The sequence below is a fragment of the Larus michahellis genome, chromosome 8 (genome assembly GCF_964199755.1).
Source record: "Larus michahellis chromosome 8, bLarMic1.1, whole genome shotgun sequence".
In the NCBI taxonomy this organism is placed as follows: Eukaryota; Metazoa; Chordata; class Aves; order Charadriiformes; family Laridae; genus Larus; species Larus michahellis.
Genome location: NC_133903.1, coordinates 38,868,352 through 38,896,012, shown reverse-complemented (window position 1 = coordinate 38,896,012; position 27,661 = coordinate 38,868,352). Strand labels below are relative to the sequence as shown.

Genomic DNA, 27,661 nt, shown 5'->3' with positions numbered 1-27,661 from the left:
CAAAAGTTTAGTTAATAGCCAAAATTCAAAACAATCTGTCTGAATTCCAAGTCTTTGTAGTTTTAATGACAACAAATCAAATTCATTAGGAAACAACCTGGTCCTCACTTCTATGCTACAGCAGCATTTACTAAATATATTCGGGTTTTAATTTAAGTAACGGAGCTAGAGAGCAAAGGCAGGCGTGAATACTGTAGAGCCCTTAACCAGATACACTATTTTTGCATCCCTCTTATGCCACAACACAGTATGACTCAGGATAATTGATAAAACATAAGCACTTCCATTATCTTTAAGCTTCAGACTTTAAAGCAAAGATAAGAAAAATCAAACCAAAAATTGATCAAAGCAGAATCACTCATCTTTTTGCACACCTTCACTTGTTGTATTGACTAACTAGTGAGTAGTTCTGGCATAAATAACCATCTGGTGTGTCTTAGCCTTTAGCAGCTGTACTTATTTTATACTGATGACTTCCCAATGAGAACTGCTGATAGGGTAGGTTTTAGTTAGGATTGCAGGTGTTGGCTATAGAGCAAAATGAAGGAGTAAATAGATTATAAAGAGTTCTCTGTGTTTCCTCTAAAACTCTATTCTTCCTTCACCCCTCAGGTGGGGAGGAAATGAGTTGTGGCTTTCCCTAAAGCTAAGGTAAAAAGATGTCTCCTCTGCTCTGTGGGTGGTAGTTAAGTTTTGAATTGCCTAAGGCTAGCAAGGCTGCTTGGTTATGGTAGTAGCTGAAAGTCAGTGGTTTCTCAGGATCTAATATTTATACGGCTTGTCTCTACAACTAATGTTTGTTTGATGTACCCCAGGAGAGGTCCTAAAAATAATGAAATGCTGTTTTATGAATATCTGTAAGGGAATAGTTGTCCTTCTGAAAGAGGAGATTGTGCTACTTGGAGTAAGAAGGGTCTGCTCTGTTCTGGGTGGCCTTAATACATCAACCGGGGGGTGTGTGCAATATTGTTTATGAAACTTGTACGTGATAACTGACTATCAGCTAAACAAACCTTGTTAAAAAGGTGTTGAGGGATGAAATGTTCTTAGGGTATAGAGTCTGCTAGATGGTATGCTTCTGTTCCCTATATAGTATGCTAATATTTCTCTGAGCTGCTGCTCCTGACTAGAAGAATGGTATATACAGGTTCTATGTTGATACCTCAGCTAAAACAAGGGGAAACAGCCACCTTTTCAGTAGGCTAGCTAATGCCTGCTTTTAGAGAGCTATCAGTGATAGCAAATAATTTCTTCTTAAAAAAAAAAAAAAAGTTTGATATCACATATCAAAAGATGTGATATTTTGCCAAAAGCCTTGACTTCTCTAGTGAGGGAATTCATGGGAGCTATTTGCTTTTTATTCTTAAACTGAAAAAAAACCAACATACCTCTATCAGGTTATCTAGAAACTCAAAACTGGGCCTTCAGGAAACACGCAAAGCTTTTCTTTTGAGATTGCTTGACCTTTGCAACCTGCCTCAGTAGGGGCTACGAAGGGATGGTTTGAAAAATATCAATCAATCTAGCTGGCTGCAATGTGATTGCACTTCTATTTCAGTATACAAACTTGTGTTTTATTTTGAGATATAGAAGAGTGCTGTGTGACTAGGGAGAAGGAGGGGAAGCAGTAAAGGAGGGATTGACCAAAATATAAACCCTTGCCTGTCCTTTAGAAGATGCAGTCTTAGCTTTTTTTGTTGGCATGGAAGTTAGTTTCCACAGCATAAATTAAGATTTTAAAAGCTAGGCATTTAGGCTCAACACACTGTGTTATGTACACAAAACTTCAATCTTCTGGTTTCATTGGGCACTCTTAATGCCAAGTTTGAGCTGTCTTCAAGATTCTGCTCTGATAATTTATAAAACATTCAAGAAATTGGATGTTATTTTATATTCTTATTTCAGTACTAAATGCTATTTATCTGCTTTTTGTGATGAGAACTTTTTAAGTTCAAACTGTAGTCTTTCCCTTCCTGTCTTTCACTTCTAGTTTCTGTGCTTCATGTGGGGAAGGTGAACAACTTGCACTTGATATCACAAAATGTGGGTGTTTTGGCAGAAAAAAAATCAGGGAGAAATGATAGTGTGGCCTAATAGATGAAAAGTGTGGATGATGGACTTGGCTGGGTTGTAGGGTTCTTAAAACTACCTCGTAACTTCTATGAGTTCTTCTAATAATGACCAGTTACAGGAGAGGCAGATCATGTGTGTCTGGATTTTTTCCATTCTGAGATGTATACATTTGCGAAAAGGTTAGCATTTAGTGTGCTGTGTGGTGGTGCAAACTATATGTGCTTTTCTTATCTAAGCTGTAATATATATGGAGTTCAACTTAAGTTTTTCAGCTTTTTTGGCTTGTTTTAACTTCTGTTGTAAACTTCTGCTGGTGCAAGAAATGCCATATAGCAGTAGAAATTATTTGTATTCAAAGGAGCTCCTCTTGGGACTGGATGCGGCTATATATTGCTTGGGGGTGAGAGTGTATGTTCCTTTAAATATGAAACATATATTGAGGTGGAGAGAACAGAGGGTACCACTTAGTTTTTTGTGCATGCTGTTATAAAATCTTTGTATGTCTGTAGTGCTGGAAAGGATGAGGAAACTGCAATTTCTGCAGCTGTTATTCCCTCCATCTTTGTGCTCTCCTTCTTTTCCTTCCCCCCTTGTTAGAATACACAGGGCAACTCAGTATTTGGAATTTACTTGGTCTTCCAGACTCTAAGTTCAGCATAAAACTTTCTGTTAAGTTCTGGTTCTTTCTTGTTTTGGATACTGCTACCAGCTTGTGTGTCTTCACCTGAATGAAAGACATACAAAGCCTGAGACTGTGTACTTGGCAACAGAGATTACATTTGCACTCACTTTTCGTATTAGGCAGGTGTTGCTATTTTCTGAGGCATGCAGACTCTAGAAAACAAGTGGATATTGCTTGTGCAGAGGGAGAGTGATATGAATGCCTTAACTGTGGTACTGTGTCAACAGAAGGTACCTGGTGAGCTTGCCACTGGCCTGTGCCAGGAGGCAGACAGGGCTCTGCACTGACTGAAGGACAATGCCAGTAAGGTTGTTCAGTACACCCCAGCTGGCTGGGTTCCCTCTGGGTAGCTACAGGCATCTCCAACTGAAAGCACAGAATGAGTGGTCAAAAAGAGTAGGTTTGTCTGATACCATCCTCTCCCTAGGAGAAAATAAGTTGCTGCAAGACCAACAACCACAAAAATGCAACACATTTTTGTGCTCTACTGTTAGTGCCTCAGCACCTAAGAGCAAAATGATATCCAGCTAATAGCTTAAAACTGTTAACTTTTCTGTAAGGAGGTAGCTGAGACTTCAGTATTGTGAGGAGCCATTGTGAGTTATGGTGTTTCTAAGCCCCTCAGGAAGGAAAAAGTGGGAAGGGGGGGGGGGGGGCGGCGCGGAATGAGATTGTGAAGTCCCTTCTGAATTAAGAGACCAAGTTCCCCACTGTACCAATTAGTTTTCAAAAGCAGGCAGCAGAGAAATGCCTAACTTCAGAGTTAGCACACTGTTAAGCACAAGGCAGACTCTGTCCTCACTGTCTGTAGAGTGCTAGCTGGTTTGCACATGCTGTACCCTGGCAGCTGAATGTTTTATTCCAGGAAAACTAGGTTCTCTTTGGGTTTTTTGAAATTTGCTTTAGAGTTGGTGCTAGATTTGGTCTCATCAGAAGATGCAGGTGACAGAGGATGATTATTCTCCAATTTAAAATTAACACAGCTTGTTATTTATGTGACTTGAAACTAAAATTTCATACCTAAACTATTAAAAGTGTCCTCTCAAGTGAAATCAATACTATGAAAAATAACAGTGGGTTTGATACCTGCTTTACTGTGGACCTCAAACCAACCTGATCTTGTATTAATTTTATTACTGATGTAGTGTCTAAATAGGTATGCTGACTCATAGCCCAGAACTGTTCCTCGTATTAACAACTCAGGTTTGATATGTTTTCCTGATTTAAGAAAAAAAGACAGCTTTTACCTTGACGGCAGTATCGGTCAACGGAAGACATCCGCATTCTGTAAATGACTAGACTGAACACATGGGGGAGAAATCGGAACAGCTCCTTAGCTTCAAGAGCTGTTTGAGAAGAGGCATGCTTTTGAATGCTGAAATAAAGAACAAAGATGAAAATGTAAGATGTGTGATATGTAATGCCTGACGGGATGTTACAGTTGTTGTAAGAGTAGGGCATAGATGCTATTCAGCTGATAATAGTAGCTAGTTAGCTTATGACCTTTTCTGAAATTCATTAAATACTTTATAACATGATGAAAAGCAGGCTATTGTATTTTTTTTTAGCAGAAAGAAGGACAAACAGAGAATGGAGTAACTAATGCTCAACTGAATGAACTCACAAAAAGAAACCATCACATTAGTAAACCAAGGAACTAACATTAGAATGAGAAAATATCATGGTTTTTGTCTTAATGAGAAGAAAGTGACACTCTTGACAAAGTGTAACTCGATGAGCCAAGACGGTGGGCAAGGACTGTAACTTCTGTAATCATACTTGACTAAGGTCTTGGCTAGCTTAGTGCTGGTGCTATGCACCCTAAAACACAGCCTCTGTCATTCCTAAGTACCTGCATGTTCTGTTCCAGCACAGCAGCACTGCGCTGGCTAAAGACAAATTACCATGGTTGCTCCTTGCAGTATCTTTTAAATGACCCAAAACTGTTTGGTGAGGGTAATCAACCTTTTATAGTCCTCTGGTACATAACAAAGCTGATGCATGGTGGCAGAAAGTACTGTCGTGAGTATAAAAAAAAAAAAATGAAAAGGACTCTTTCAAAATACACTCATCCTAAAGCATTTTATTGTCAGTTGTAGGACTTCTGTGTGGTGACTTGACTGAGACACATGAGGAAGGCAATACCTAGCTATTGCTGTGTGCTAAGTGAGACTTAGTGTGTGCTGTAAAGCTGCTTCTTAGGTTAAACCTCCTCTGTAGGACTCCATCTGTGGAGGGGAGGAGGCAGAGGATGTATTCCCAGACTTTGATACATGAACCCTGGTGAGAAGCTTATTTCTAGGGAAATCTTGCAGATCTCAATGTGCCTCCTCTTTAAGCCTTTACAAATGTAGCTGTTTATAACCTAAAGAACTGACTTCTAGTGGTCCAGCACATCCTATTATGTACTGTAAAACAAATGTCTTGGTTAAACCATGAAGGTATACCTGTTGCTACAGTACTGGCACTCTACAAACAGAGGTGAACATGTAAACAGCATTAAATCTAGATATCTTCACTGAACACTCTTTATTTTTCTTTTTTTTTCCCCAGGTTAGATGTATAATGAAGATCTCTGAACAAGTGGATATACAAACTTGCTAAAGATGTCTGTTCCAAGCCAACACCATTCTATTATTATTAACCCTCCTCCACCAGAATACATAAATAGTAAAAATAGTGGTTGTCAAACAAACCAACTTCAGTACTTACAGAGGGTGGTCATGAAAGCCATGTGGAGGCACAACTTTTCCTGGCCGTTTCATCAGCCTGTAGATGCAGCAGCACTGAATCTTCCTGTAAGAACCACTTTGGAATTGGGGTATTAATACATAAAGTATTGCAGGACTTGTGAATTAAGGTTGGTTTAAAAGAGTTTTTTTCTGATCCAACAGATCATGGAAGACTACTTTTGCAAATGAACTGCTTTCTTTAAACCAAGTCTGCAAGAAAACTGGTTTTCTCTCTGGTTCATACTAAATGCTGCATCTTTGTTCGTTTTCTTTCTGGTCTGAGATTGTAGTAAATCAATATTTCTAAGGGATAATAAGAATGCTTAGATAGGCCTCTTGGAGTTCCTGGATGTTGGTGTTCTATTTTGTCGTCTTTCCACCTCCCTGCTGGTTTAGCCATATTTCTTAACGCTGCATACGATGAGTATTTTCTTTTGCCTTTGAGGTTTTTTATTTTTAATAGGAGGCAGCCAGCCTCTTTTGGTGTCAAATACTTTGACAGAAAAGCGATCTGATTGACCCTAAAGTAAATAGGCAAATCTGGATCCAGCTTGATGCATACAAGTAATTACATTTGTAGTACTCCTTAATTTCAAATCAACTTTGGCATCTTGCTCTGAGGTTTTTAGAGGAATTAAATGTCCCTGCAAAAATAGGGAAGGAAAAAAAAGAGATCTGGTGTTCTCATCATGCCACAGTGGTAGAACATTCTTCTAGGAAATAGAAGATCTGATGCTTAAATACTTGTTCTGTATTCCCTTGTGGGTTTTATTTATGTTACAATTTAATTGTAACAAAGTGAAAGAATATGCCTTGTGACAAATTGTCTTAATTCAGGTATCTTTAGGCTCCAGTTCTGGATCACCCCAGCTTTTTTGGTCAAATGAGAACATTGGTTACTCACACAATGGTATTTCAAATGACCTGGAAGACACTGCTCTTGGTAGAAAAGTAGAAAGGTGTTAAATAAAATGATGGGTTTATTTCCTCTTTTTTTTTTTCTCCCCCTGCTTAAGCAATTCTATTTAGTTCTTTCAAATTTCCAAGACTATTCCTAAAAAATCATTGGTTCTGTTTAGAGCAGACAAAAGCCTTTATCTGCAGCTGTTTCTTGTGACAAACTCATTTGGTCAGTTCGTCCAAAAGCACAGTCAAAGTGACAATCTTTCTGTGTCTTTTTCTTACTCCTTTTCCTTCTTGGAAGGAACTGTCACTTAAGGTTAGTATTAAGGATCATTCAATCAGAGTTGTAGCAACATTTGCAGCTGGCCTCAGGCCAGTTCTGCCTCTCTGGATTTCGAAGGCAGCCACTTGACTTCTAAAAGTATGTGTTAGTTCAACTGCTGCACAATAACAAGAAAATCTCTGGCTCCATGGCAAGGGCAATGAAGGTATTTGCCTCCTTTGCCTCTCTCCTCCAGGTGTTAGAAAATGCAGAATGCACAATACTTAATCATTAGCTGCATTATTTAAGTTTTCTTAGTTTTGTTTTGTTAAATTCTATGGTCTGCACTATGATGTATTTTGCTTTTTTTTATTTCACTAAAACAGACTGTTAGGACAGCTTTAGAAGACTCTTGAAATAGTAGTAACTTCACACAATTACAATGTATATGTGAACTTCATGGGGATATTCACGTTCTGATTTCTTAAATGCGCGAGCAGGAAATCAGCCTCATGCTCCTAATCACAAGCTTTTAGCCGTGTGACTAAAATAGTCACAATAGTTCCCATTCCAACTGCCTTTCAGTCATATTGCCACATCTTCACTAGACTGACCCTGAGAGGAGAGCCAATATAACTCAGGGGATGAAGTATTTGATCAGCAACTGTGAAAACTTGGCGGCTTCTTTTTGTCAGTGACTGAGTCGGTTTTTGTCAAAGTCTGTCTCTGGCTGCTTCTCCCCCTGTTCTGTGAACTGGAGTTGCTACTTCAGGTGAATGCCTTTGGGATAACAAATGAGAAGTACATATACTTTTCATAAGTACTATTACCAGTATAGCTCTAGATCCTATTGAAATACTCTTTGAGGCTTCAAATGGTGGATGTTACATGAAAGAGCAAGGAGAAAATATGATGTGAAGAGTTTCTGAACACCTACTTCTGTGGTACCTATGACTATAGGGGAAAGTTTTCCTTTAAACAAAATATTCCTTTCAACATAATGCAATGCTCTCTTGCAATTTAACATTCATAACTAAATGTGTAAGAATCTTCATGTCCTAATATTAAAGATATCTGGTTTGTGACTAACTCTTTCAAAACCACAGGATTATTACAGTATTATAAAGAAACCTATGGACTTGAGCACCATTAAAAAGCGTCTGGAACACAATTACTACACAAAAGCTGCCGAATGCATTGAAGACTTTAAAACTATGTTCTTGAACTGCTACATATATAACAAGGTATGCAAAAACCAACCTCTTAACAGTAACCAATTCTATTGAACAATAAAAACAAGTCTAAAACAAGCAAATGGTTATTAGAGCCTGCACTAAATCAGTCAATGTCTTCCTGATTTCTTGAAACTATTTTCTCTGAAAAGTTGGGGGGGCTTTGTTGCTAGGATTGACTGAGGCCATGTAAGTAAAGTCTAGCCTGCTGTTACAACAGAGCACGCAGTCTTTTCTGTAGAAGGATTCTGCCTGCAAAATCTCTGGGTTTTAGGTGCAGAGCTCATGAACAGCAAGCACAGTGTAACTGCTATACAAGTTTAGGGCAAGCCACCCTGAGCCATGCTCCACTCCTCCAACAAGTTTAACATAACTCCCTGCGCTTGGATGTTTGTTGGCTGTGTCTTAGTGTTTTTAAGCTTCAGCAGCTTTCTTCAGAAAGTAGAAATGAGTAAGGGAGTTGCAGATCTGCCCCCTTTTCCCCTTACTGTGGGAAGTATGTGGATGTAAAGCAAGTAGGACTGTGCAATGGGACAGTGAGAGATAGAGTATTTCAATAATGAAGCAACTTGAATACAAGTGAGTGGGGGGGGGCAGGGATGGCAAGGACTTTTAGAACTCTCTGGTACTGGTGGCTTGTTTCAATCTGTTGGAGCAGGATTCTGTAGACTGTTTATTTTAAAAGGTAGCCCTCCAGTACTGCAGCCTTGTCTTCACTCTGAATGTTACCGACTGTATTTTGCAGCCTGGTGATGACATTGTATTTATGGCCCAAGAACTAGAAAAAGTGTTTATGCAGAAAATAGCCCAAATGCCACCAGAAGAAAGACTAGTGACTCTCAACAAAGGAAAGAGAAAAGGAAAGAAGCCAGAAGGTAAGGCCTGTATTAGATGTTAAATTGTTAACGTATTAAACAAGCAAAAAGCTGGAAATAGGGAATTCTCTGTAGCTTGTCACAACTCAACCCTGGAGCAACTGGGGTGTTTTCCGCTCTTCCCAGAACATACCAGCAAGTAACAATGTTGCTATACGGCTTTAGCAGATTCAGTGCAGCCATAATATTTTTTTATAGCTACTAGTTAAACTTCCTGTTTTCTACTAATGAAGTGTTTTTAAGAGGGAGTAAAAATCAGAATTAACAACTTCATCAGTAGTGTAATAGCATAGCTTCACAAGCAAACTTCTTGTGAAATGTAGTGCTCTTGCCCACAAAAAGGACTACTCTTTCAAGACATCTCAAACTTATGAGGAAATTACACAGTAAGTGCTTGAAGCAACATTGGGAAGCCTAATTGCAAGGGGCCAGGTGATTAGAAGCAACTTATTACTATCATTCACTTCCTATATCTCTTTAATTGCTCTTATAACCTGTTTCACTTGTACAAAGTACTCATTTCTACATCTAAGCTCTCAAGAATGCCAAAGAATGAATATTTGTATTGATAGAAGTAAGATTACGTAGCACCTGGAATCACATGTGCATCTCAGTGGGTTCATTTGGAGACCTCCAAGGTAGTCTTCCAAATTGTTCTGAAGGTAAGGCTGTCAGTTGTTGGGAAAGTGTTAGATATGTCTTGGAAGAGCTGCATCACTTCTTCATGCTGATTCCTTTTAAGTATTTGCCTTCTGACAGCCTCAGAGCAGTGATCTTGGCTAGCTCAGTTCTTACTGGGTCATTAACAGATACTCCTATTTAGCTGTGCAACTATACAGCTCTTCAGGGTCTCCTGATGACTTCATTTGTTTCCTCTTACTGCTGTTTGTGGTGTAGTGGTCCTTGTTGCTTGTAGTATCTGGGGAAAAAAAAAAGTTTCTTCAAAATAGTATTACAGTTTGATAGATCTCTAGCTTTCTCCTCAAGGTATGTTTGAGGAACAACACTACCTTTCAGTGATCTAGTAGTTGGATAAGGAAAAGAAGTGTATTTCTTGGTCCTTTCACGAGAATTTTTAGGAGGAAGAGGAGGATGCTCATCTGGCTTCCTGCTCTTACTAGCTTAGTTGAGTAAAATCTTGAGCAACTCATTGCCTTGGCAGAATATGTTGGTTGAAGAGGTAGAAGTGACTCCCAGAAAAAATTTCTGTTGAGAAATGTGTTGGAAGCTGAGTCAGCTTTTTGGTTCCCAAATGATTGCAACAATTTGAGGTGCTTTCGTAACACAGTCTTGCTGGTATTAATGCTATTTAAGTCCCCTTGTTCCCTTTGCACACACAAATGTGCAGCTTGTACAAACTTTGAAATGTTCTAGGCACTTGTTTTTAAATTGGATAGTAGGAGCGTACTGCTATGGTCAAGGAAATATTTCTGTCCTGTCTTTTGCAGACTTTGGCTTCAGAAACAGATCTATACACACAGCTTATTTTCCCTTTAAAAAAAAAGGCAACTGACTTCCATTTCAGAGAATGTCATGGTGTTACTCACACTGTGTTATGTAAACTCACAGGTGTGAACAGAGCTGGAAAAAACATTACTAATCTAACCAGCCAAATTGAATACAGAAAAATATTGGTCTAAACTGTCCTCAAATCAGTGATGGATGTCTGTAATATCACTAAGCAATAATATGCAGGTCTTAACTATGCTTAGGAAAATTGAACATTCATGATGCGGTTTGATGAACCCTTTGCTGCTTCATCTTTATGTATATGTAGAAAACACTTCATTCTCTTCTTGGCAAGAAAGTTCTTACGATGTACAGGTTTTAGTGTGATGTCCCTTTAATCTTCCCTCTGAGGTTAATCCACAGGCTTCTTGAAGCCAAATACGCATAACTCGGTATGATATTCTGGCTGAGGTGCTAATGATGCTGAATAGAGGAGGATACCAATGTTGCTCTATGTAACAATGCTCTTTTTTTATATTTATTTGTCGTTTGTGTGTGCAAGAGTGGTTCTGCTGACAACTGTTCAATTTTATCACGAAAGAAATCAACTGCAAAATTTAAGTCTTAACTTTAAAACTTTGTTTTAAAATAACCAGAAACACAGCAGCCCAACCCTGGTACTTCAAATGAACAAAGCACAAAGCAGAAACAAGCTGAAAGCAGTGAGCAGCCTCCAGTGATGACTCAACAGCTACATCAGGTTACACTAGCTCCTTTGTCTGCAGCTCAGCTGACTGCTTTAATGCCAACTGCAGTCCCTATAACAAAAGTAAGTTTCCTCAAATAACTTTCAGAAAGAAAGGTGTTGAAATTGGCGCTTCAGGCACTAACGGCAAAACCATAGGAGCCATGCGTATTGCAATATCTCTTTCAAAACTTCCACTGTGATAGAAGACAGTAAGAGATCTCTATTAAACCTTCCAGGTCTCTGCTAAATAACTGGGCCAGTACTAATTCTAGAAACTAAGCAGAAATTGGGATGACTGCTTGGTACATCTTTTCTTAGACATGTGGTATTAAAATGTTTTTCTCAAAGAAACAAAGCGAACTTTAAGATGGTTATTCTTGAAGCATACTACTATACTCCTGCAGGCTTTACCTTGATGTAGAAACTGTTCTTTCCTTGAGGTGTAGATAACGGTTTTAGTATTAAAATAAAACTCTTTCTAAGTTCTATTTAATAACTTCTCATGTTTTCAATGTAAATCAAATTCTTGATTCCCCCCAAAATACCATGTTTGCTTAAATGTTGTGTATCTAGCCTGGAAGGATTTCGTAGCTCACAAAAGTAAATTCTTGTTAACTGCAATCTGAACTGTATGTGAACATCTGATGTTTTTATCAGATAAACACTCTTGTATTGACTTAGTTTTGGTTTTGCTCTTCCAATGAGGAACAGGCATATGTGCCAGGCTCTCCTACAGTGTATATTTACACTTTACTGAAGAGTCTGAACACTGATTACAAAGCACACATTGTATTGTTTCCAAACTAAATACCACCCAGGTTAAAGAAAAATAGAGATAAACCTTGTACATAAAGCCCTCAACTAGGCTTACAATGAACTGCAGTAACTTTTTCCCCTTCCATGGCAGTCATCTTGTGGTAACTTCATAACCTAACAGCTTCTTGCAGTCTTCTCAAATGGCTAAAAACTGACCACAACCTGACCTGGAGTACACCCTGTTCATTCCTTTACATCTAAGATTGAGCTTGGCGTGCTGATCTTGTAATGCCTTGTAGGTTTTCAGCTAAACTTGTGGAAGTGCCACATTCTGCTCTGACTTAAATAGCTGTAAAAGTTCTGGCACTTCTTAGATATTTTTTTGTGTAGTCTGAAAGCTGACCATTCTCTTACTGTTTTGGATACCTGTATTTTACACTGTAAAATTTTCTTTTCCTAGGCAAAAAAAGGTGTGAAAAGGAAGGCTGACACTACAACTCCTACCGCTTCAATATTCACAGCAAGCAGTGAATCTTCTGCAACATTTAATGAAAGAAAAGCTGTTAAAGCATGCAGAGGTGAAAATGAACGTATCATACCAAACAAGCTTCTGAAGAGCTACTTGCCAGATTCTCAGTCACCTGAAACTCTTAAAAAGATTCAGTTGTCAGAACAACTAAAACACTGTAATGAAATACTTAAAGAAATGTTTTCAAAGAAACATGCAGCATATGCATGGCCTTTCTTGAAACCTGTAGATGTTGCATCTTTCCCACTTGGTGAGAACCAAGGGACCACCAAATGTCCTACAGACTTGGGAACCATTAAAGTAAGTATGTTTCAGAGGGAACAGGACTATTTGTATGCTTGCTTGAATAATTTGTGTAATGACTGGATGTTAATAGTCTTAGCTGAAAAGGTGTCATGAAAGCTGCCTCTCATTTGAAAGAAATAATGGACATAAAAACCATATACACTTATCTCTCTCAACAAACTAAGCCACAGCTCACTGAAAAAGTCTTCTGAGTCTCACTGATGTATGTATAGCGGCTAATCTATTTATCTGTTGAACAAGCTAATGTAAGTAGTGAGAGCATTACCATATCCATGCAGTACTTCCAAGCAGGCTGCACGTTAAGTATCTTTCAGTGTGTATACACAATGCTGTTGCTAATGCTCTATAAAACAAAATGCAATTCTGTAATGTCAGCTTCTGCATCTCTCTGAATCCCATTATCCTTGGTGAAGTGCCTTGGAACCTCAACACTGGATAGTTATGTGACACCTTTCACATTTTCTGTGAAAACAAACCCTTCTAGATAGTGATATGTGGCCAATGTTTTATGAACACTGAGCACATCTGTCTGGGCTTGAGGTATTTACCCAAGTTAAGATCCACCTTTGTGAGGAGGCTTGAATTTCAACAGTCTACTGAATTATCTTGAAGACTGGCTTGCACAATACAAAGATTCTTTCCCAATTTCTAGCCCATTACTTTGACTCAATAAATTATGAAATAGGCTTTGTATAAACACCGCGCTTAGAATCAAAACCAAGTGCTTAGTACATGACCAAATAAAATCACCCAAATTTTGTTGTCTTGACCTACTGCTGAAACTAGTACTACAAAGTCCTTACAGCAATTAGAGTTAGCAAATCTGTTTAAAAGAGGAAATTCTCTTACTTTGTTAAAGGGACAGTGTTGAAATAAGAAGTGGGTCTTTCCATGATGGTTCTTAAAATAATCGTTATCCTTGATACAAGGTGAACCTGATACTGGCTGTCAAAACTCTTGTTCCTTCTTTCTGCCAGTTCGTGGTGATGCTCTCTACTTTTAAGCCCTAAACATGCATCAATTTTCTTTTCATCTAGAAGAAAATGGATAACTTTGAATATAAAGATATACAAGAATTTGCTACGGATGTTAGATTAATGTTCATGAGCTACTACAAACATAATTCTCCAGACCATGAAATAGTTGCTATGGCAAGAAAACTACAGGTGAGTTATCATGCAAGTCAGACCTGAAAAAGAGTATAAGATTCCTTTGGGATCATCTCATGCCATGATGTGGCATCCACTAATGCTACCAAATTCTGTGTTGCCGTGTAGTTCTAGAAAACAAGCATCAACTTCGTAATGCCTTTAGAAATCTGGAAAACATGCTGACCTCTCTGCTGTAACTCTTTAGGATGTTTTTGAGATGCACTTTGCCAAGATTCCTGATGAACCTGCTTCAAGTGTTCCTCTGCCACAGCCTACAAGAGAAATGACAGAAGCTTATTTCAGTGACAGCACTAATGATGACTCTTCAGAAGAAAAATCGTCTGAAGACTCTGAAGAGGAAAGAACAGTGCACCTTGCAAAGCTTCAGGAGCAAGTAAGCATTAGTACTCAATCTGCATGACTTAAAATATTTGATAGTGCCACTTGCAATTGTCCATTCTAAGGCTTAGCAGCAAGAATCAGTACTTAAAAGATTTTATAGACATTTGTTTTTTCTTAATGCAGAACTTTATTCCTGTTTGGAAGATATTCCTTTATTCCTGTTTCTTCAGAGGACTCTCAAACTTCTAAAAAATAAAACTGTGTTGCAGTAGTATAATGAGAGCATCCAGATACTCCACAAATAGTTTAGTGTTTATACTCTTCTAACAATGGCATTTCCTTCATATGGTTGAAGAGCTCTCTTCTTCCACTCGGTTTCTTCTGAGCCATGCAAAAGCAAGTCATTACATTCTACTTCAGAAAGCTCAGTATGAAGTAAAAAAGAAGGAATCTCATGCTAATGTGAAGCATGGTTTTGCTTCACTGGCTAAGAGTGGATCTTGCTCTTGCTTGAACATAATGCTTTAACCTTCTGCTGCTGTATCTATGAACTATGGGGAAAACTAGCATTTGTTCTGCTAGTCAAATGAGGGACAGCTTAGCTTTCAGCATTTGTCAGAGTAGCATATACATCATCAACTTATGAACATAGGCATGAGGACAACCAGAAGTCTACAAGACTGCCTTTGCAATAGTGACCTATTTCAGTGTGTCTGAACTCTAATTCTCCTCATCTGTCCGTCTTCCTTTTAATTCCTATGAGGTTTCAACAAACTTGTGCTGGGACATACTAACAGCTTCAGAGAAAGACCTAACTAGCCATTTCATATTGCAAAATGTCTGGGGTTTATGGATTGAAGATGGACAAGCCCAGTCCCACTAGCCTAACTGAGTAACATTGTAAAGGTCCAACCTTAATAAGGCACTTACATGCTTCCCAAATGCTTGAAATTAAAGAGAAGCTGCTGGATACTCCTACATTGATGCTTTTTTCTTTATTCTTCACAGGATGCTAGAAGATACATGCTGTTAGAAATGTCTGCATAAAATAAATAGCCTTGCATCTTCTATATACATAGTCTGTGACTACTCCATGCTATAGTAAGATGCTTGGAAAATAAACCTCATTTGGAACGCAAACATCCTATTAATATCAGCTCAGATGCAACAAATCCTCTGTTATATTTAGGGTCAGTTTATTGTTCATCATAAGATTATCCACACTTTATTTTTTGCTTTTGATAGCTTAAAGCTGTTCACCAGCGGTTGCGAACTTTGACCAGAGCGTATTTACCTAGACTGAAGAAGAAAAAAGGGAAGGCTAAAAGGGAGAAAAGTAAGAACAAAGAAAAAGCCAAAATAAAAAGCCTGATTCAAAAGAAGAAAAATCTAAAACACAAGAAGAAATCTAAGAAAAAGCTGTCTTTAAACATGTAAGCGTGGGGGACTTGTGTGGGTGTCAAATTATTTTAAACTGCTGTTACTGCAGTACACTACTTTTTTTTTTTCTTGCAGTCAGTCAAAGAAAACCATGCAGCAGGTCTTGTTGGCACATAAGTCAGAAGATGAAGATGGTGCCAAGCCTATGAATTATGATGAAAAAAGACAGTTGAGTTTGAACATAAATAAACTTCCTGGAGATAAGCTTGGGAAAGTAGTCCACATAATACAGTCGAGAGAACCTTCACTGAGGAACTCCGACCCTGATGAGATAGAAATAGACTTTGAAACTTTAAAGGCTTCAACACTTAGAGAACTAGAGAAATATGTGGCAATCTGTTTGAGGAAGAAACCAAGAAAGCAGCAGGGTATGTAGCATAAATGATGCTTTAAAAAAAAAAACCACACCATACACAAAAAGCAACTAGATTTGTTTTCTGTTTTGCTGCTATGTTAACTTCTGTTTCACATGCAGGTAAAAAAACAGCACAGTCAAAAGAACAACTTAATTCTGAGAGGAAACAAGAGCTAGAGAAGAGACTACTGGATGTCAATGGTCAACTAAACCCAAAGAAGGAGAATCTCAAGTGTAATGTGACTCTTACTTTCATTCATTTGCAACAAATAGCTTAAGCCCAAGGGGAGAACCCCATTTTATGTACTGTTACGCAGCTGGGGACTTTCTCCTCAGAACAGCTGAGGTCTTAAGCTTCCCATTGCTGGTCTTAAGATTCTTCCTATGTTGAATGAGCTGGAGTCACAGCAGCAAACTCGGTCAGTTACTTGTCCTGTCTAAAACATCTTCCTTATTTTTGCACCTAATCCTTATTACAGGTAAAGATGATAACAGCTTCAGAGCTTAAGGGACACTGAACACCTTCTCTTTTGCATAGGAAAACATATGGGGGGAGGAGTGTCCCACAGTCTATGTATTTGTTTGCAATTCACTTTCTGTGGCTTAGATTCAAGAATAACAAACTCTAGTCATACTTGCTAGGTTGCAGCCTTGCTAATGCTGTTATATACTAGTACAACTTCTGCCTCAGTGACAGGAGTGCTGTTTTGCCTTAGTCCTAAGCAAGTGCCTTAGGAGAATCAATTCAGTTTTTCAGGCAATAATGCATTTCAATATCGAAGCTAGAAGGTCAGTACATACTTGAGCATGTCTACACTTACTGCTGGTTCTCATCAGGGACTGAGAACAGATCAATGCAGCTGATGTTGCTATTACAGGACAAGTTGTTCCTCATTAAACTAGTGAGTGCTATTATTGTCCTCTATTGGATATCTATTAAGCTCCTATGTAACACCATTTCACTGAAATGATAGAAGCATCCCTGCAAGACACAGGCTTGCATCCAGTATTAGCTCAGGCAACAGCCTTCCTGTCTGGTAGGCATGATGGCTTGAAAAGATTCTAGAAAGAAAAGCTTAAAGCAGCAGCTGAAATCAATTGTGAAGGATGTGTTGTGGGAGAGGGAGGAGGCAGGACAGAGAAATCTTTACAACTAGCAACTAGCTTGTTTAAAAGGGAGAGCTCAAGCTGGTACTTAACAAAGACTTGTGTCCAGGGAAACAGGTATCCATAGTTTCTCACTTTCAAGTCTTCCATCAGAGCAACATGCTTTGAAAAAGCTTTTCGACTGCAAAATCACTATAAAATGAATTAAATCAACCCTGCAGATGCAAAATAGTCAGATGGTGGGGAGGTGGCAAAAGATGACAATTCTGGAGTATATATGGCTTGGGAAAGAGGAGAGTTGGCTATAGATAAAGGCCTCAGCATGCAAGTCTGGCAGCAGCAATATGCACGGAAACAGGCTCTGACAGCAGGAAAACTTATGGGGGAAAATTGCTTGAATTGTATCTTAAGACAGCACAGTTTTAACCTACTTTAGGATTCTAAGTTGTGTGATTACAGCTCCTCCTTGGCTAATTCATTCATTCAACTAGCTCCTCTATAAAGGTCTAAATCTACTGCTAAACGGACAGTGGACAAGGAAATGGCAGAAGATTAACTTTTATATGGGAGAATAGACCTAGGAAGGTTGATCCTAGTCTTGTATATGAAGTCTGCTCCACTACAGGTTGTTCTAAGTCCTTTCTTTTTCTCCTGCAGTTGAAAATGATGCTGAGTGCGGTATTGGACCAAGCAGACTAAGCGACAGCACCAACAGCAGCAGCTCCTCAGACTCTGGCAGCAGCACTAGCAGTGGTTCTAGCTCCTCAGATAGTAGTGACTCTGAATCAGGTCAGAAAGCTTCCTTTTGCATTTGTGTAGGCAAAACATCTCCCTTCTCAGTTAGCATCTCCTGTTCCACATGCTTACCAAGGACTTCAGTTACCCTCATAGGTTTGCCCCACGTTGAAGGCTCAATTTCAGTGCTATTAAACAAGTGTCTTCAGACTGAGTTTGTAGGTTTAAAAAAAAAAAAAAGACAAACTTACAACATCCACTCAACCTATTGGTGAAAAACTTTAGGGACCAAAACTAGCTAGCAAGAAGTCTGTAACTTGACTATTGGGCTATAGCTTACTCTTGTGGATTTGATTCCTTTTTGAAAGTGTGATTTACTTTATTTTCATCTTCTGGTATGCAGCATGAAGGGTGCCTTCCCTTGTGGGTAAGGATTAGTCCCTAAGCTGAGGGACAAAAGTGCCAACAGCACTGACTGTAGAGCCAAAGTCTACTCTGGTGCTTAAGCTCTCAATCTGTTCAAGGGACAGTTTTCTAGGACAGAGTAGATCTGCCAGACTGGAGGCCTACAAAGTAAATATCTGTATGAGGTAACAGCGTAAGGTGAGATGAATGCTCAACCCTTTGCAATGTGAGGAAGCAAACACAGAGAAGTCATTGATGGCAGCAAAGACCTTGATCCTGCAGGAATCTTGGTGGTCTCTTTTTATATCTGGGAGAAGTTCTCTAAACACATCAAGCTGAAGCCAAAGCATTCAAGATAAGAATGTTCCTTTTCACTGTGAGGTTTGGCTCTCTAGGTATAACTGCAACTCACATCTTGTATGTGTGAATAATGAAACATATGCGAATGACTGATTTAATTTTTTTTCCATCCCCCTCTTTCTGCCTACCTCTCTATATTTACAGCTACAGAAACCTGCTCAAAAAAGACTGGAACCAGGCAGAACTGTCCAACTTCTATGGAAAAGCCTAAGGTAAACTGACTGGAATGGATATAACACAACTTTCAGGCCAAAAACATTACATATGTTGGTGCTGGAAATGACACAACTTTATCAGGAAGTAATGAATATGGCTTCAGTGCTACTTGTTCTGTAGGACTGATTTACATGGAGATGTAAAATCGGCTGTTTGTTAAAAGTAGCTTATCTATCTGTAGAAAAACTGATGTACTGGGAGAACTCCTGGGACTTTTACCTCTTACAATCACCGTGACAATTCTGCATTGGGTGAAAGAGAAGGGAAAAGAAGAGAGGGTGAGAATGCTCCACATACCCCCACCCACCCCCCAAAACAGAAAATCCTTTCCCACTTGATCTTTGAGTATAGAATTGACCTAATAAACAGTGCAAACCTCACTTCAATATTTTTAAATATTTTTTGCTTTATCTGTGAATAACCTCACTTCTACACCCGAAAATAAATAAATTGTACAATATACTAGTCATTTTTCAGGATACTTTATATTACTTATTGCTATGGTATTATTATAAGCAACAGCAGTTTTATCTAGAAATAATTTTTTATGCCTTTAAGATTGAATTGCTGTATTCCTGCATATACAGTGGGTGTTAATTTTTGTCAGGGTTAGCTGCCTTTCACAATTTCTCTTGAAGCTACCAGAGATAAAGACCTCAGATTTCAAAGAAAGATCTCAGCAAAGCCTTCCTTCTTACAATAGACTTGCTTTCACTTAGAGTGCTTAGTTGGATACAGGAAACTAGGCTGCAAATTTATTATTCAGCTGCTCCTTCTGCATCTTCATAAAGCAAAGACTGAGGGGAGGAATTATGCAATGACTTTTTTTTTTTTTCCTTAAAAGGTGCAGTCTCTACAGTGACAAAATGACAGCAATAATCTTGAGAAACCAGGATATAGGAATTAAGCTTCAGTTTGGTCACTTATAACAGCCCCTAAGTGACTTTGAGTAACAACAAACATCATACTTCAAATCCTCACATTACATTTTGTTCTCTGTACCCATCAGACCAGGGCGGTGCACTTCACCTCATGGGCTTTTGTAGTCTAAACTCTTAGAAAATTCTAGATTAGTATCACAATACAAGAACTACTGAATCCTATGAACAGTGGAATGGGGCAGTAGTGGGGAAAGGGGATCAAATAGCTATAAAAATTAAGATTTGTCTGTATTAACTACTGCAATACCTTTCTAGAGAATACCGCTGTGTTTACAGAGGACATCCAGCAATGCTGTTCTGCAAGCACAGCCCTCATCTCTTACTAGTAACTTGCAAAATCATGGATTATCTGAACTGCAGCAGCCCCCTCCCAATGTACTGCAGAGGCTTCAGCCTTTACAGAATAGATCACTTAAACCATCAGAACAAAATTCCCAGTCTCCCTCAGGTAACATCTTTATGGCAAGAAGCATGGCTATGCTGAGGAAAGAAGGGATGGCAGAACTAATGTTTGTACTGCACAAAAGATTATCTTGGGATTTTGGAGGTTATCAAGTAGGTAATAGAAAAAGTTCTTGCAGGCTATGGATTATAAATAGTGTGATGTAAATAAAAGTGTGGTGTCACTGAGGACTGGTTAGGGTTTCAGATTACTGGGGCACTTGTGGTGGGCCAGAAGAGCATTAAAACAGGCCTCCCAGCAATGAGATGGAAAATGATACCTTAATGAACCTAGCGTTACAGGAAGGGCTGAACACCTTAAGGTAGGAATTAGATGATTAAACCCATCACCACCACTCAAGTTCATGTCTGAAATTCCTATTAGCTGAATTTACGGCTTGGTGACATAGGCCCTCTGAATTGGTTGCTGTTGTGATATGTTGATGTGTCTAGACATACCAAATATTAAGTTGCTTAGAAACTTGATCCAAGGAGCTATTCTTCACTTCAAAACTTCAGAGGTTCTGAGTTTTTGGTAAAAGGCAGCTTGAGCTGGCAGCTGATTAACTGAGAAATCAATTAAAACCTAATTAAAAATAACTGTCTCAAACTGTGCAGCTAGGATACATATCTTCATATCCATTAATCCACAGATCTAAACAGTGACCTAATTTTGAGATGTAGTACTGCACTTTGCATGTTAGGGGGTATCATACACTACTTCTTTCTCAGGATTAATCTCAGCTGTATCCGTTCTGCATGATGTGCCAGACTATCAAACTCCTCAGACTATTCCAAGGACAAATCCATCTTCTGTCACCCAGTGCACACATGCTCTTTCAGCAGTGAATACGTGCTTCTCTCCAATGTATTCATTTCAAATAACTTCTTTAAAGCATGTTCCTACTCCTTTAAATTATATCTAATATAATATTCCAAGCTAGAATTTGATGCAAAGGCAGCCACTTAGTGGGGTTTTAGGTAACTTTTGTCATAAACAAAGTGATTCTTATCCTTTAATAGTGTGTTAATTCATTGCCTGTTGACTGCAACACAAAAGGAAAGAACTTGGCTGAACAATATATCAAGTTTATAAATGTACTATAAAGCTTGTTTTATTTCTTTTCAGTGCAATGGCTTAAATTTAAGTAACCGTTGCACACTTACATGTTAAAAGCCCACCCTGTAAATCTACAGTTTCATAAGAGATGGGCAGCTTATATGTTCCTGTTTTTTAGAAATATCAATCTCAAGCTCAGTAGTACTCTGACGGCTAGAGGCTATCCTGGAAAAGTGTGTTACTTTTTCTTCCTGTTCCTAAAGCCATGGAAACTGGGGCTTTCAGGGTCATAGATGAGGTTGTGAAATATTTAGGTACTGTTGATTTCTGTCTTAATATGTTCTTGAAGAGGATCCTGGTTAGAAGGGCCTCTGAGTTACAAAGGAAGTTATTGATGTTACTGCAGCAGCATGATCTCTTCCGTCTTAAAGATGTTTAACTATCTTTCTCAATATGGTTTCAAATATAGCTGCTTTAGCCAGGTTTTAATAGCTTTCATTTTCTGAAATGGATAGAAACTACCTCTTGAGTCTATAAGCACAAGAATGTGTCCTGCAAGAAAGGAAGAAGAGCAACTTGCCCCTTCCCATTTGTGTCCGCTATCCAAAGGCAGCGAGTAGTATATCTTATGAGATTCAGGTTTGCGTAACACCTTCCCCTGTTCCAGGGGGTTACTACACAGTCTCGCACAGAGGAAAAACTAACACTGAACTGAAGTAATACAGCTGCCCTTCACCCTCATCCATAAACTGGAGTAGAGCAACTGGCTTTACAACAGTAAAAGCCAACTTCTGTCATGCTGTACCATGTTAAGGGTTAAAGAACTTGTATTGGTTTCTTCTGTTTTACCTACTCCGTCACTTGGGATCTCTGAGCAGTTCATGTTCTAAATCTGAAGTGTCAATGTAAGAACTTGCTTTGACTACCATAATATGAATGAAATCTAATTCTTCCCTGGTGTTTACAGAAGCTAGAGCTGCAACAGTTTACTGCTCTAAGCTTCTAAATCTTTAATCCTGCTACTGTATAATAAGAATCCATGTGTTTAGCATTTCGGAACATATTTTGAAGTCTAACTTCTTTTCTAGGTATCTGACTCAACTTCCCAGGTTGACAGTGCTGACTGGAGCAAACAAGCTGAGAAAGCAATACATCTAGACAAATCAAATAAACTTCAAAACAAGGCCAGTGAGAGAACTGATGATTCAATATCCATAAGTCAAGAACAAAGTATGTATTGTCATAATGAAAACTGTAACTGATATTGGGGTGCAAAGTTAAAAATGTACATGAATCTGGTTTAAAGAAATAAAATACTGAACACTTGTACATTAACCAGTTTGCAGAATAATGTAGGGGGCACAGCTTTCCCTTGTTTGTTCTTTTTCTTTTTGATTTGCTGTTTTTTTAAAAAAAAAAAGTTAAGTTAAATGAGTGCTTGGTTCTTGTTCTGTGTTAAAATATATAAAGCAAATTACTTTTTGATTTAAGAACTTACCTATCCAAATTTAGAAAGGTAACCCAGTCTTACAGAAAGTCTCAGAGAACTGATGCTTCTGTCTGTTGGACTTCACTGGCCTTAAAGCGGTCTTCTGCTGAAGCTTCATGGAGCTCTTTTCCCAGGGCATTTTGTGTGTATTGAGTTACCATCTCCAGCTCTTGGTAACAAGGATCTGACAGTAAAGGAATGTTAAACAGGCTCTCACCATGGAACAAATTTGCAATTATTACAAGAACACAGGTTCTCTGAAAGCCGCGTTTCATATAGAGATACATATTTCAAAGTAAAGAATTTTGAGCTGAACACTGAACATCCCTGCTGAGAGCCTAGTGTTGCCAGACATGCTTGTTTTGGTTTCTCCTTTACTCTCTCCTCTCTAGACTACCTGTATGGGCTTGGACAGGGGTAGGAACAAGCTTCTGAAAACTCGATGAAATTAAAAGGCACAGCTGTCTCACTGATTAACTCTTTAATTGTTGCCAAAGAATAATGCTGGGTAGTTGAGTTGTATTAAAGCAACTCTAAAAATTGAGATTTAATTCTCCAAGATGTTCTATTTAGTATTTTCATGGTCTTAACACGCCTATCCATACACATACTGACCCCCTTTCTTTAGACTTGTAGCAGCTGGAGCTGGTACATGGGTTCCATGGATTCAACTAATGATCTTCACTTACAAAGTTTTGAGGCTGCCTAAAACTTGAATTCCCGTCCTGTGTACTGCATGACTGTAACTATCAAGATGTTTGGTGTTACCTTAATATGTTAAAGGACTAGAAAACAAGCAGGAAGAAATCAAGTTCACTGTTTTAATATTCACGTGAAAAAAAAAAAGCATAGCCAAAACTACTGGGAAAGCTTGTTCCCTTCCATACTTAATTGTTTACTGCTTAGTCTTTATTCCTCTTAATTAGAAAAAGAAAGTTGTCATTTAATTTATACTGTTTCTATCTTCTCCCCTTTTTCAAAGGAGAGTTGTGTTGGCAGTTGTAAAGGAGCTCCTGTGTTTAACATTAGAACTGTCCAGTTATGAGACTCTGAGTATACTTGAACTTCAGCATTATGTTGCACAGTAGAGCTTTTAACACTGTTATGTGGGTGTAGTTACATGCCCCCTTCCATAATACAGTGGTGTTTGACTGTTCCTGCAATGATACATGCCCCACTTGTGCTCAGTGTTATCTTAACCTTTCCACGATTAATTCCTGTAGAAAACTGGAAGGAAGGGGCAAAATGCAGGATTTTGGCTTTTGGGTTTTTTAAATGTCAAAAACTTTGCTACTCTGGAACTCTTGTAGGGGTGTAATCTATTGATAGAAAGTGTAGAGAGCGCTCAGTCCTAGATGCATCTACTTAGATCAAACCAGGGAAACTCATTTTAGAGTTGGATGTTTAGAGCAACTCATTGAATTTTGTAGAGGATTCCACTGTCTCAGGCATTTTTGTGAGGTTACTTGCATCTCTGAAACAAGAGATCTTGATTTTAGACTTGTGACACCTCTGATGGCACGGCTGCAGGCTTGATGTATTGCTGAATTCAATGGTGGCTTGTTAGGAAGTTTAACTGAAGAAACTGGTAAGCACAAGCTTCCTTTCAGATTAAAAAGCAGTGTCTCTCAATGAGAGGTTCTGTGAAGGCTGGCATTGCTGGCTTTCTGAACAAAATTTTTTGGCATTCTGCTGGGACCTCTCCTAGAATTAACCAGAAGTTAATTTTTCATCTGGAGTTGAGTTTAACTGTTCCTTTCCCTGCCCCAAACTGGAGACAAGTGCAAACTCTTAACTCAATTTCTAGAATGACTAAATTTTTATCACTTAAATTTGAGGAAGCATAGTCCATAAAATCAACATGAGCGAAAAATCTTGTTTTTTTTTCTTCCATCAGGTCATTGTATACCTAATGATAAACCTAATGGTGAAAACAAGCTAGAGCCAAAATCCAAAATTCTTCCAAGAAAGGTAAGTGTTGCTCAAGTCCTATTTGAGGAGAAAAGCTTGCGTATACTCACTAGGATTAATAATGCCCTGTCCTGGAATCTTCTCTGAAAATCTGGTCTTTTATAATTCAAATATTTAGTGTCTGATAGGTCTCGGGCATTGTTATAGCCTGTACAGATTTATCCTGTTTCTAGTACTACAAAAAAACAAATGTAATCTATGGGCTCTGATCTCTTTCATAAACATACAACCTTCTACTAGAAGCAGTACTTCTTAAGAATGCTAGGTTTACGCTGTCTTAGGGTGTGAAGAAAATGCCACTAGGCAGGGGGAGGAAAAAACACAGGTATTTAAAACAAACAAACCCCTCAAGCCTAATACCAAACCATTGCTATGTAAGGGATATGCACAGAAATGAGATGGATGTTCTCTATATTAAAATATTGTCGATGGGCCTTGCATAAGCTCAGTCTTGTGAATTCATGTTTTCTGGAATTAAAAAAATGGAGAGCTGGATGTAAAGGTAAGAAGAGCTACAAACGTTAACAATTTTTAGCATATTGCTAAAGACTCTCAAAGTTGATAAGAAAACATATTGCGGTCTGCTTTTCTGTATTTGTACTAATATTCTGCCAAAGGAAGGATATTTTGTTGTAGATATTCCCAAATAGTTCCAGTCAAAACAACATTGTGCTAATGTAAGAACTAAGCAGAAAATGGATGATTAGTAGTTGTAGTTTGCCTCTTTCATGTTTTCCTTTTTCAAATAACTGCAGGATACAGGATTTAAGAATATAGATTCCTGGGTAAGCTTATGTAAAACGATGATGCTTCCAGCTCCGATAAAAACATCTGCTGAGAGCTTCAAACAGTTCAGGGAGGCAGCATTAAAGAGGAGTGGGCAAGCGCAGGAGTTAAAAAGGCCTCTGGTGCAAGCTGAGAGGGAACTGCAAAACCTTCCTCAGGAAAAAGAGAGGTTTGTAACTGCGTATGTTTAAATATTATTCTATTTTTTGCTTGTATGGTCCTGGGTGGCTTAGTTATTCAGGAACAAGTGGTTTGGATTAGGTAATTGCCATGTGTCAGATGGGGGGGGGGAACTGTACCACTCCAAGCACAACTGCACATCCAACATGGATGAAGTGGATCTTTCTCTTGCAAATCAGTATAATTCCAATTGCAAATCAGTATCATTTCAGCAAATACACTTCTCAGGGACACCCCTTTTTTTTTTTTTTTTTTTTTTTTTTGTCCTCTGGAGCACTCAATTCTTCTGGTCATGACCAGAATTCGCACCTGTCCTCAGTATCTTACTTTCCTGCATCTGTAGCCAGGAAAATCTCTATTTTATTGCTACCCTAAGAGGAAGCAGGATAATCTAGTCTTCAAGAATTTGGTATTAACGTAGCTAAAGGAATTGCAGTGTGCACCACTTCAGAGAGCAGAATTCTTTGCATTGCTGTAGAGAAACATATTGAATAAGCTACTGCTGTAGTATTTTTCCCTAGTTGTTTGCAGCCACTGTTTTAGTGACTGCCCACATATGTATCCCAGTCTGAGGTCTATTATTATGCTGAGTGGGATATGTGACTGCCTACTAATTACTGCATTGCAGTAATATCTTAGATTGTTGTTTGCTACTTTTTTGAAACTCTTCTTTCAGTAGTATTTCCCTCTTCAGTAGTCCTGATTTTTTTTTTTTTTTTTTTTTTTCCTCCCTTGTCTGTTTGACCCTGTGAAACATAGGTCTGGTCCGGTTCATAAATTCTCCTGCTCATTGCTGTCTGTATTAGAATAGGCCACTTGTTTGGAGTGTATGATTTTAATAAACACAGCATTTGAGAGATTTGAGAGTACACTTTGTGTTCAGAACATATAGTGAACAATCTGGGCACCTTCAGCTGCTACAGGTTTCCACGAGGAGGAAACTGGACACGTAGCTCTGCAATAAGACATTACAGATGCTTGCCTAAAGTTAGTGAAATCTAACTTGAATAACTAGTTGAAGAGAAAGAAGGTAGAAGCAAAACATCATGGGCCAAGAAAGTAACAGAAATTTAAGTGTATGTGTATGTCAAAGAAAGTGCATGTAAACTTTGCATAGTGTGTATATAAATCCCCTGTGCATATAGATTGGAAATGGAACACAGGAAAACTTATCCTATTACAGCCCAACAATTGCGAGCCCGAGCCCCTTGTGAAGGGAAATTACTATGAATCAACATGTAAAACAACCACAGTTTGAGTACTATGCGCTGATTTAAGTTATTTGCAGAATTCTCTTCAGGTGCAAAGGCTTGTTATGAAGAAAAAGAAGAAACAACTTTTATCCTATACCAATCTCTTCTCCTTTCTTTAAAGGGGTTGTGAAGGCACAGGGTTGGATGCCACAGTAGCAACCGACTGTGAGTCCCCAAAAGAGCAAAAGAGCAAACAACTGCCCAAAGCTCAACAACATACTCTTGTTCAAGACCGTAACTTGGCTAGGAAAATGGAACAAGAACGCAGGAGGAGAGAAGCAGTAAGTTGCTGACCCTTGCCAGCTGATTTTGTTTCAACTTTAGCAGAGAATAAAAAACTTTAGCTCAGGTCCCTATGTTAAAGGGCCTGAAGACTGAAAACAACAGAACTATGCTACCTGAAGAGTTACTCCAGAAAATGAAATAGGAAACTCAAAGTAGGTCTTCAAGTGGCGGAATATGAAAAACTATCTGCTTGGTCCTATTACTCCTACAAGCTTAGAATAACTGCATGGTAAAATCAAATTTTTAAGGGGAGTCCCTGCCCTTTTAATAACTTCAGACCTCAAGGCTTGCAAGCTGTCTATCCTCTTCAACATATTCCATGTCAACAAAAGTGCTAGTCATACTGTTCTGCTCTGAAATATCAAAACTGAGCCTCTTTAAAACCGACTTACGGTTTTTATTGGTGTAGGTAACAAATGTTTTTTAATTGCTACCATTTTTTTAGATTAAACTTTTTTTTTTTAAATTCATAATATTGTACAATGGAATATAAGAACTGCAGTGTGAGATCACGCTAGATTCGGATAAGGTCTACAGAGGCTTTCATCCCATTCAGCTTTTTTCAGAGAGGACTTCAACAACATGCATACTCAAACT

At 38.5% G+C, this 27,661-nt stretch overlaps 1 protein-coding gene across 5 annotated transcripts in view; it reads left to right on the top strand.

Annotated features, from left to right (window-relative positions):
* The first annotated feature begins 569 nt into the window (after window positions 1-569).
* The window catches only part of BRDT (bromodomain testis associated), a 29,904-nt gene continuing 2,812 nt past the window's right edge, over window positions 570-27,661 (top strand). For 3 of the 5 annotated variants that reach the window (XR_012588803.1, XM_074598467.1, XM_074598466.1), the window contains exons 1-17: window positions 570-651; window positions 5,309-5,553; window positions 7,759-7,896; window positions 8,630-8,759; window positions 10,865-11,037; window positions 12,173-12,541; window positions 13,585-13,713; window positions 13,904-14,092; window positions 15,286-15,473; window positions 15,556-15,848; window positions 15,956-16,069; window positions 17,600-17,731; window positions 18,587-18,654; window positions 22,189-22,330; window positions 24,487-24,560; window positions 25,316-25,515; window positions 26,901-27,060. Coding sequence is in view for 4 of the 5 variants with exons in the window: in XM_074598467.1 (XP_074454568.1) it covers window positions 5,362-5,553; window positions 7,759-7,896; window positions 8,630-8,759; window positions 10,865-11,037; window positions 12,173-12,541; window positions 13,585-13,713; window positions 13,904-14,092; window positions 15,286-15,473; window positions 15,556-15,848; window positions 15,956-16,069; window positions 17,600-17,731; window positions 18,587-18,654; window positions 22,189-22,330; window positions 24,487-24,560; window positions 25,316-25,515; window positions 26,901-27,060 (2,691 nt within the window). In the remaining variant the exon portion in view is untranslated. Of the gene's footprint in view, window positions 652-5,308; window positions 5,616-7,758; window positions 7,897-8,629; window positions 8,760-10,864; window positions 11,038-12,172; window positions 12,542-13,584; window positions 13,714-13,903; window positions 14,093-15,285; window positions 15,474-15,555; window positions 15,849-15,955; window positions 16,070-17,599; window positions 17,732-18,586; window positions 18,655-22,188; window positions 22,331-24,486; window positions 24,561-25,315; window positions 25,516-26,900; window positions 27,061-27,661 lie in introns of those variants that run through there. The other 2 variants (XM_074598468.1, XM_074598469.1) reach the window with 2 other exon arrangements.